Below are 10144 nucleotides of genomic sequence, written 5' to 3'. Positions count from 1 at the left end.
AACAGTATCAAGCCCAATAAAGCATACTTCTAACAAAACCTCAAATAATTCTCAAATCTCAAAGGATGTTCAGTTTATGACACATCTAACCACCTTTAAGGCACATGCCACGGACCACTACCCTGCTTTTCCGATTTAGTCTGAAAGCTGTGTCTGCCCATCTACTGCAGTGGTCCAGCCTATAGTTTTATTTTTCACACCAGTAAGTAAAGGTGACAAACAGCCACTGGCTCAGGTTGTTCCAAGGATTAAAGGACCTGGTCAGTCTTCAGGTTGCTTCGCGCCTTGTCTTGCTAATCTGTCAGCTTCTTCGTTGCCTATAAATCCCGAATGGCCAGGAACATGCATCTGTTAAATAAAACGTTTCCTTTTATTTTTACTAATTTTTTACACAAGCAACACATGACTACATCCTCACTGTAAAACACGTCAACCGTTCAGAGAAGACGAGTGTGAAGGCTCCCTTCACAGCTCCTCAGCACAATGCACTTGTGCACTGGGTACACCGACAGAAATCCTGTTTTGTCTCTTCACAAATTGGATTTTACTGTTGTATTGCCTTTTTCCGACTTAACAGTGGGACCTGGCAAGCTTTCTGGACAGAGCAGATGTGTGGATGGATCTGTATACGACATACACACACACCTGATTCTCCCTCAGTGCTGTTACAAAGGGATGCGCTCATGTGATTTCACCACTGTTTGCACTTATGTTGCTGAAAGGCAAGTTTTGGTTTTTTGTTTGTTTGCTTTTTTTTGCTACACAGCATGGCCTGTGGGATCTTAGTTCCCCGACCAGGGATCGAACTCATGCCCTTGGCAGTGAAAGCATGGAGTCCTAACCTCTGAACAACCAGGGAATTCCCTGAAAGGCATGTTTAAATATCAGGTTGCCAAACGGTCATCAGGGGTCCTGGGCTGGGAGAGGATGGTAGGGTTAAGAAAATGGTTGTCGTTTAACTTGCTCTGTATTGTTTGAAAAGGTAATTTTAATAAAAGTGACCTAGTATAAGAAAAATACGTCCATTTTGGGAAAAAAAATGTTACTCAGGTCTAATCACACAACTATATTTTTAAGAGGATACATCATAAATTAGCCTGAACTGACACTATAGCTGCTTCCAAAGAACCCAGGAGGCTGACGATCACAAGTCACTCTAACAGTGCGAAGTATGGCGGCTGGGTGAGGATGACGCGGAGAGCCCGGAGCCCCTCAGTCTCAGCGCCGGGACCCAGCGCTCCGCACGGACGACCCGCCTGTTAGAGCAGCATTACTCAGATGATGGTCAAAAGACTCCACTGTGCTCTAACACACGCTACGACAGCAACTCCACGGACCCTGCTATTTTAACTGAAGTCATCAAATCACTCACAGAAACCATTAAACTGTCTAGCTAGTTTATTTCATTTGGTCAAAACGGCCACAAGCAGTGACCACCTAAGATAACTCACCCACTGAATGTCCATGCCCTGGACAAGCCTGTCCAGCGCCATGAAGTCCTCTTTGTTGATCACCTCCTTCCCTGTGCTGGTCCTCCATCCACTCTTCTTCCAGCCGTGCACCCAATTAGTGATGCCTACAAGGAACACTCACAGATCAGTATTCTCAAACGTTCTGGTATTCTTTCCTCCCTAGACTCCCCTCTGACCATTGCTCCACGTGTACCTGAGGGGCTTTCTGGACTTTTCCTTTCCTTACTGGGGCCGTGCTCTGGCTCGCCCCGTCCCTTTACTCTCATGCGTGTCTGCCCTGAGGCCGTCGGGCTGAGGCACCGCCCCCTCCAGTCTCATCAGCGCCCCCCAGGCGCCCACCCCACGGGCCCTACACAGGGTACCCCCAGAGGGAGCACACATCTTCTATCTCACGGCCATGCCCTCGGAGCCTGGCAAAGCATGCCTCCGTGGCACACACCGGAGCAGCACGGGCTTCCCTGGCACCAGACACACCCAACGCCAGCCCCTTCACCGTCTGAGTCCTGCCTGATGCCGCCCCTCTTCCGGGGGAAGGAAAGACCTATTTCCCTTCATATGTACTCGAAAAACCCTAGAAGAAGTCAAACGTAAACGCTTACCGTTGATAGTAAACATGCTGTCGGTGTAGAGAACCAGCTTATTGATGTTCTGAGCCTTTGCCTGTTCGATGGCTTTGCAGGCTGCCTTGAAGATACAAATCAGTGGTCATGCTGCAGAAACGGTTCAACTTTCGACACTGATGTTCAAAATTACCAAAAAGTTTAAAATCTAAATTCCTTTTCCTGTGCTAACCGTAATGATAATATTGTCTATGTGAAATAACGCTACACCTACAATTCTCCTGTTTAGACACCTATTTGAAACAAGTTTTATAATTTTTCTAGAAAACTCCTGCTCTTCAGAACTGTTACTAGCCCCAAACTAAGTTTCTTCTGGACTCTGAGTATCTTATACACACAGAGGGTAGAAAGTACATTGATACCATTCTAGTCAATGGTAAAGAATGATAAATTTACGTTTTTAGTGGAAAAATATCTCTGATAACTTACATGAATCTCTGCTCTTTGGTTTGTTTGTCGCCCAGGAAGTCTAATTCCTACATTTCTGGTTTCAAAACAGTACAAAAGAAAATAAAATTATAAGCTAAGTCTCAAAGTGATTCCTTAAGTCTCTTAATTGATAACAGGCTTGTATACTTTTTTATTTGAAATAGGAAATCATACAAAAATCAAACCAACAATACTAACAGTTTATTGAAAAGTGCCATGGTGTGGTCTTGCAGAAGAACTCTGGACCAGAAGGCAAAAGCCAGGTTTGATTTCTGGACCTGAAATACACTAGCATGTGGTCTTGGGCAGGCACTAAACCCGCGGACACTCATGCCACCCGAGCTTGCCACGCCCTGGAGGGCTCCACGCTAAGTGAGACGTCGAAGTGAAGGCAGAAGGACTTAGAGGCCAGGAGGTCGAGAAGCGGACCTTGCTGACCGTGCTCACGCCCAGGGCTGCTCAGGCGCCTGGACACTGGGGAGTGGCTACTTCACCGGGGTCCAACCGCTCGTTCCCACTGACTTCTGGGCTGTCAGTTACTCAAGTTCTTGCATATCTGGGGGCAGGTGTATTTGAATGATCTCACGTCATATCACCTTGACTTTGTGCCTTTTGAAAAACACGGGTCCCCTCTAAGCTCACTCATCTTCAAGACTCGTAGGGGCACCGCAGGGTTCCCAGTATGGTGACCTGCCCCTCGTGCATCCTTGCCAAAGCCACCTCCCAGGGACGTGGGACTCTTCCACTACCCCTGCCAACGCTACCAAATAATAAACAGTAAGCGGATCCTGCCTCAGTCTTTCCCGAGTTTTGGAATATGCTTCGGTTAACTGTGAAGCTTAATAAAAACCAGCTTTTCTGGTTTACTTACAAAGGATGGCCTGGCCCCCAGTAAACACCGATTCCTGCTCGAGCCCTCCTCCGCCCATTACTGGAGCAGCAGCCGTCCGTGTAGACGACGACAGAGTGCCCTGTAAGCGGGAAACGTAGTGAGCGCCACCGGATCACCATTACTAAAAGCTGAAATTCCCCTAAAAACTTACTACGATTGAATTAGCATTTTAAACTGAGAGAGTATTTATGCTTTGGAAGCTTTCCATGCAGGAAAACATTACCAATGCCTTATATGGGGGCACTTGAAGCTTTTTGCTTGGAATCCACTCCTATTTCGGTTCTGCTTGCCGGGGGGAATTAAAGGTGAAGGCAATCGCCCTGTAAACCCAGACACCGCTGCTGTTTAAATTCCCGGTTACAGAGGCCAGCGAACAAAGCTACTGCCCCTCTCTTCACGTGCGTGTGGAGGGCAGTGCGGGGAGGCCACGTTCACCCCCAGGAGCTGCCCTTGCAGACAACAGTGCCTTGATGTTGACCTGCCTGCCGGAAGGTCAAGTCCTCCGACAAATGTTGGCCTAATTTTTTTTCTTGGTCCTTTTGCAACTAGTGAACTGTGGTCCTGCCTTTGCTTCTTCCCATCAAGACAGAGAGTCTGATCAACACACCAACGCGGTAAAGAGCAAAGGCAGAGAAGGAGTGACACGAGGCCACCCTCAGGCTGCTGGCGAGCAGCAGAGCGGTCGGCAGGGCGGACGAGAACTCGGGTTGCCGGGTGTCAGCGAGCAGGGCTGTGGAGCAAACAGAGGCCATGCTCCAGGAGGTACGTGTCAAAAGGAGGGCAGATTGAACAGGCAGAGGCAAAGCAGGGAGGCGGTGAGATGTCAGCGGAGCACATCCCCAACCGGAGTGGGGCTGGGGGTCCGAGAACGCGGGTGCTGGGCAGGGCTCCTCTGTTCAACTCAACGTGACGCCCAACACGACCCCTTCCTGGTCCCTGACTCCGTGTGACTGCCAGTGCCCGTCAGGCACTGTGTCCGGTGCCCTGGTGCTTCAGGCAACTGTTAGTACACTGGAAACGGCTCATCTCCCAGTCTCCCCACCAACATCTGCTTCAATTACTATCAGTAAATAATCAGATCGAGAACATTTGGTTTTGCTTTTCACATAACTGCAAAAATTGATTTATACAGTTTTCATACAGTTTGACCAAACATTTTCTACTAGTTTCCCTTGAAAAACTTAGAACCTACAAATACACTGACTTATATAAAAAATGCTATTTATTCTTATCTTCTATTCATACATGTAGAAGACAAAAAGGAGACTCACGTACCATTAAGTTACTTAATATAAACACTGGATTCCTGGAGCTAAAGGCAGAGGAGAAATTCACAATTATCTTGTTTCTCAGGATAAGGTAGGATCACTTCTGTTTTGCAAAGATTACATGTAAAAGGTTAAGATGCTGGTGCCAACCAATTATATAAAGGAGCTCTGTCCAGGGCCTTTCTTATTTGAAGAGCTGAAGTTTTTGCATTTTCTTAGTGACCAGAAATACTGTGTGTACAGGGAACACTGGTGTTTACAGAGATCAAAGAGTTTTTCATGCATAGCCTATATAACGATTTTCCTATGAATGTCCAAAATTCTAATAATTCTACACCATTAGATCAATTATAAAATAGTGACCTTAGGACTCCCCTCGTGGACCAGCAGTAAAGAATCCGCCTTCTAATGCAGGGGACGTGGGTTCGATCCCTGGTCGCATAGCTGGGATCCCACATGCCTTGGGGCAACTGAGCCCACACCACAACTACTGAGCTCGCGCGCTTCAACTAGAGAGCCCGTGTGCCACAAACTACAGAGCCCACGCGCTCTGGAGCCTGCACACCACAACTAGAGAAGGGAAAATCTGCGTGCCACAACTAGAGAGAAGCCCACGTGCCACAACGAAGACCCAACACAACCAAATAAATAAATATGTAAAAAGGGGGGAAAAAAAGAATGTTATACATCAGTTCAAATTTCCCTCATTAAGAAACTGGGAAAAGTTTTTACACATGAATATACTTATACGATTACTGTATTAAAAATTTAAAAATCCAAGAAAGACATACCCATATAAGAAAACGTGTCTTTGCTCACTGAAGGCAGCGGTTCTGCGCTCTGTTTCATGTGCTTTGCACACGGCTCTGTGGTTTCACCTTCACCTTCATCCAAGGACTCATGAAGTCGCTTGTTTGCCTTCACTTGTGATTCCTGTACATGTTTATTTTTCTGCCCTGAAAGGTAGAGTCTACTCAAAAGCCAGGAACAATGGACACAACATGAAATGACTGATAATCCAGAACTTCACTAAGTCAGGCTTAAATACCCGCTGTATGTGGCTCTATAGAGGGAAAGACTTAAGACAGGCCACACCACCTCAGACACTGACATCCTGGGAAATTAAATTTTCCATAATAAGCTCAGTGAGGGCAATACGAAGACTAGAGCAAAGCTGCTGTTAAAAAAGAAATCTGGTTTCGATGGAGACAGAACAGATACCAAGGGTGCTGAACCCTTTAGCGCTCACAGACAGTTTGAAAATCTGAGGGGCTCTTTCCCCAGAGAAAACAAGGGTCCAAATTTCTTATCTAAGGTGAGAACAGATAATGGGACTTATTAAAAAAGGGAAACAGAAACCAAAAGGTAACGGGATTGGGTCCCTGCAGGGACAGCACTGCTGGAGAGCTTCCCTCCAGTGGCCCAGGCTGGGTGTACCTGAGGGTAATCCCCAAGGGATTCTCACACCCACTCAGGTTGTGTCTCACTCACTCTTGCATGCAATTATGGCAGCTGACGCAGAAGATGAATTAGACCAGGATTCAAAAAACTAGTTTCAATTTGAACTTTACCTTTTATCAGTTGTGAACTCAGTCAACTGACTTAACCCCCCTCAGCTGCTATAAAATGGGGCCCAGCACTAGGTGATCTGAAACAGCTTTTCCTACACTACCCTTTTATAGAGTGGAACTAGAAACACACAAGGAGCTACTCATTTTATGTCCAAAATAACCACCTCAACACTGCAGAGTGCACTTTTTGCTCTAAACCCCTAAACCAGGGGTGGAGAGATGGCGCTCCAGCATTTACCGAGCACCGACTAGACAGGCATAAGCTGGAACTTCTACTGAGCCTGGCATAGCTTCTCAGCCCACACCTCTCCGAAGAATGCTAAGGTGAGCCAGGCAGAGCTCGAGGGGAGCGCCACCATGTCCAGAGCAATGCTGACATGTCCGCTCTGCTGTACTGGTGTTACCTCACACTGACCTTGAAAATACTCCTGCAGGTGCTCTGCAGAAGTACCCCCAGAGGTACAGGCTGAAGTGCAATTCTGCAGAATTTTAATATTGATATAAACAATCGGTTTTATTTACTGTAACTGAGAAAGTTAAATTGAAGTGAAAGTTGTTGAAAAACAGATATGACTCTGAAGGAGAAGGATACTATGGTTGTCAGATAATTTTTCCTTCACAAAATTGTGGTTTTTAAGTAAATTAACCTAAAATCAACTTACATAAACCACAATAACTAGCAAGTAGCTCAGTAATCCCCAAATAAGGATACATGTAATATTAAGAGAAAAACTGGGAAAGAGGCTAACAGGTTTGCTCTGGTACGGCTCTCAAACGTTCACGATGTTAATCCCATTTATATACATTATGTAAGTCACTAACTGGAGGTCTCTGTAAAGTTTTAAGAAAAGCAGATTCACAGATATAAAAAACTATCTTGCCTTAAGACTTGGAGAACTTAATAAACAGAAACATACTGATACTGGAAGAACTGAGATATGAATAAATTACTAATTGGTTAAAACGAAAAACCCGTGAAAAGAAGTATTAAGAACCCAACCAAGACAAGAGTCATACTTGCACACTAGCTTTCTATCCCAAGCCGATTTCTCACCTGGGTAGAAAACGGAACTGTCACATCACACCCCCTTTAAAAGCTGCTGGGAAACGGAGGGTGAAGCAGCTGCACAGGGAGTGAGTGCCTCGTCTGCCTCGGAAACTTGCCTTTCAAGGAAGACTCCTAGTGTGATCTGCCTCTCCCCGAATCCTGCTTTGTCCAGAAGTGTCATGACACCCCAGAGGAGCACCTGTTCAATGCTCGAGCATCTCAGTGGGCTCAAGAGACTGTTCAAAAGAAGCTGATTTAAAATATCCTCCTCTCGGGCTTCCCTGGTGGCGCAGTGGTTGGGGGTCCGCCTGCCGATGCAGGGGACACAGGTTCGTGCCCCGGTCCGGGAAGATCCCACATGCCGCGGAGCGGCTGGGCCCGTGAGCCATGGCCGCTGAGCCTGCGCGTCCGGAGCCTGTGCTCCGCAACGGGAGAGGCCACAGCAGTGAGAGGCCCACATACCACATTAAAAAAAATCCTCCTCTCAGTCTTTATCCACTGTAGTAAAAAACGTCTGTGAGTAAAGTTAATGAAAAACACTTCTTCAAGGTAGGCTACATTTTAAACCTTTGTGCTCTAAGGCAGCCACCATCAGTCTTGCCTACCTGATGTCCCTTATACTGGGCCCTAAACTTCAATTAAGTCTACTTCCAGTAACATGTGAAACTGGAGGAGATTCTGATTGTGTGACTCTATCCTAGGTAAAAATGAAACACCATACAGGTGCATGCTGTGAAAAGAACTACACTCACTAGAGCCCATTCAGTCCAATAACAGGAATAAGTATTTTTAAAAGCTGGAACTAAGTACAGCAAGGACACTGAACGGAACAGGAGATCTGCGTCCTGGCTTGTCTCCAATACTTCACCAACAGGAGTCACTACACTGAACTGCTTTCAGCCTGTTTCCTAATCTGTAAAATGGAAATATGGAGACCATCATACTCTATCTGCTTAGAGAGCAGCTACATAGATCAAGTGACACTTGGGATATGAAAGGCTTTGAATAGGTTAAAACGTTACAATGATGTGAGTCGTGACTACCTTCTGAACCATCAGGGTTTGCGGAGCTTCTGACAAAGGCCCAGGCTTCCTCTTCTGTGGCAAACTTCTTAAACCTGGCTGCAGGAAACCGGTCCACCTGGGCTCTGCATTCATCCCTGAAACAAAGTGCAGTGTTAAGCTCCTCCCTCCCTGTCACCCTATTTTTTCACGGATTCTTGTCTTAGGCTGGGAACAGTGTGACAAGGGCTGGGGCTGTCAGCTCCTTGGGGGCAAAGGGTCACACCTTACAGTTTGTAGTCTTATCTTGCACGTCCAACCCTTCACCCTGTGTCATGCTATAGGTGCCAGCCAGACAATACACCTGCACCATAAGGCTTTCCTCAAAGCATACTAGAATTTGGGGGTCTTCAATCATTTCATTACAACAGAAGGGCCAGCTTCTGAGATGCTTCTTCCTCAGTAGCCTAGCTGCACAGGGAAACACTATGCACTCACGTACACACACAAAGACTGATAATAAACCTTGATATCATACAGTGGGAAGAGTCCTGGTTATGGAGTCGTAACACCTGGGTTCAAGTCCTACATCTGTCACTTACTGGCCCCAAGAATTTCTTGACCACGGTAACTACACCCAAAAATGAGAATAATCCCACCTACCTCAAAGGGCTGTTATAGGGATACAAACATTAGTTTACAAGAATTTCTCTTTTTAGGACTTCCCTGGTGGTGCAGTGGTTAAGAATCCGCCTGCCAATGCAGGGGACACAGGTTCAAGCCCTGGTCCAGCCCTGGTCCGAGAAGATCCCACATGCCACGGAGCAACTAAGCCTGCGAGCCACAACTACTGAGCCTGCGAGCCACAACTACTGAGCCCGTGCACCTAGAGCCCATGCTCCGCAACGAGAAGCCACCGCAATGAGAAGCCCGCGCACAGCAACGAAGGCCCAAAGCAGCCAAAATAAATAAATTTTTAAAAACTTCCCTTTTTAAAAACACCCGTAAGATTAGATTAGGCATTGAGTTCCACCACGTGTAACCCTGTGGAAACTCTTTCATCATAACAGATGGGACAAAGGATTAAGTAGAGGCCTCTGGCCACCCCAGACTGTAAGTGGCGTTTCCGACACTCCCAGCAAAAACGAAGCGGAGTCGAGGCCCCCCATGTCGCGGCCCCCGCGCGCCGACTCCAGGCCGAGGGCCGTGCGCTCCGGGGGTGGCAGCCGCCTCCCCGCCGCGGAGCCGCCCACCGCCGCTCTAAACCCGCTCCCGGGGAGGCGCGGCTCCCTCACCAGGTCAGGAAGACCCCGGTCTTGCGGCCCCTCCTCACGGCATAAAACATGGCGAGCCCGCGGGAGCTGCGGCCACCGCAACGCAAGGCAGCCAAAGCCACTCTGTGCGCCAGGCCCAGAAGCCTGGTCATCGCTCACTGCCGTTCACCGGCATCCACGCCTCATCCCGGCCACAAGCCTTCATCACACATGCTGGACTTCCGGCGGCGGCGCAGAGAGATGACGCAACTAGGGGCGGGACCTGGGGCGGGGCCCAGACTCGCGCTTTTCTGACTCGTCAATTTCCTGGAAGTCAGTGAGACTGTGGGGTCTGGGCCGAGGTCACGGGGGCGGGGCCTAAGGAGGGGCAGAGGCGGGGATAGGGGCGCCTGGGCGGGGCCCATGGTGGGCGGGGTCTGGGCGGTGGGGGCGGGGTCTGGGCGGTGGGGGCGGGACCGGTCGGGCTGGGTGGGAAAGCGGTCCTGCTCTCGCCCAGTCCCCGCCGCCTCCAGCAGCTCGGGCGGCTCCCCGCGCTTGGTGGGCGCTGCAGGCTCTGTGCGGTGGGCATC

General features: G+C 48.3%; 1 protein-coding gene across 3 annotated transcripts; it reads right to left on the bottom strand.

Moving 5' to 3' along the window:
- Positions 1 to 261: 261 nt before the first annotated feature.
- Positions 262 to 9748, bottom strand: RNASEH1 (ribonuclease H1). 3 transcript variants are annotated; one of them, XM_065891093.1, is made up of 8 exons: positions 9597 to 9748; positions 8344 to 8459; positions 5473 to 5637; positions 3393 to 3492; positions 2522 to 2576; positions 2072 to 2156; positions 1452 to 1576; positions 262 to 348 (listed from the first exon to the last, which is right to left on the bottom strand). In XM_065891093.1, the coding sequence occupies exons 1-8, from the start codon at positions 9725 to 9727 to the stop codon at positions 262 to 264; spliced, it is 864 nt and encodes a 287-aa protein (XP_065747165.1). In that variant the 5' UTR covers positions 9728 to 9748. The 3 variants fall into 3 exon arrangements, with proteins under 3 accessions (XP_065747165.1, XP_065747166.1, XP_065747167.1); XM_065891094.1 differs by having other exon boundaries at positions 2522 to 2561; positions 9597 to 9727; XM_065891095.1 differs by having other exon boundaries at positions 318 to 367; positions 1448 to 1576.
- Between the last annotated feature and the right edge of the window lie 396 nt (positions 9749 to 10144).

The sequence above is a fragment of the Phocoena phocoena genome, chromosome 14 (assembly GCF_963924675.1).
Source record: "Phocoena phocoena chromosome 14, mPhoPho1.1, whole genome shotgun sequence".
NCBI lineage: Eukaryota > Metazoa > Chordata > Mammalia > Artiodactyla > Phocoenidae > Phocoena > Phocoena phocoena.
Note: the sequence above shows the minus strand (reverse complement) of the source record. Positions and strands in the feature narration are given on the sequence as shown.

Excerpts from the sequence above, each read along its gene's own strand:
- RNASEH1 (XM_065891093.1), bottom strand. The coding sequence starts at position 9,727 with ATGACCAGGCTTCTGGGCCTGGCGCACAGAGTGGCTTTGGCTGCCTTG. Across the intron at positions 8,460-9,596 it reads ACCGGGGTCTTCCTGACCTG|GGATGAATGCAGAGCCCAGG; the intron begins GTGAGGGAGCCG and ends ACTTTGTTTCAG. Across the intron at positions 349-1,451 it reads AGGGCATGGACATTCAGTGG|ATGCATGTTCCTGGCCATTC; the intron begins GTGAGTTATCTT and ends TTTATTTAACAG.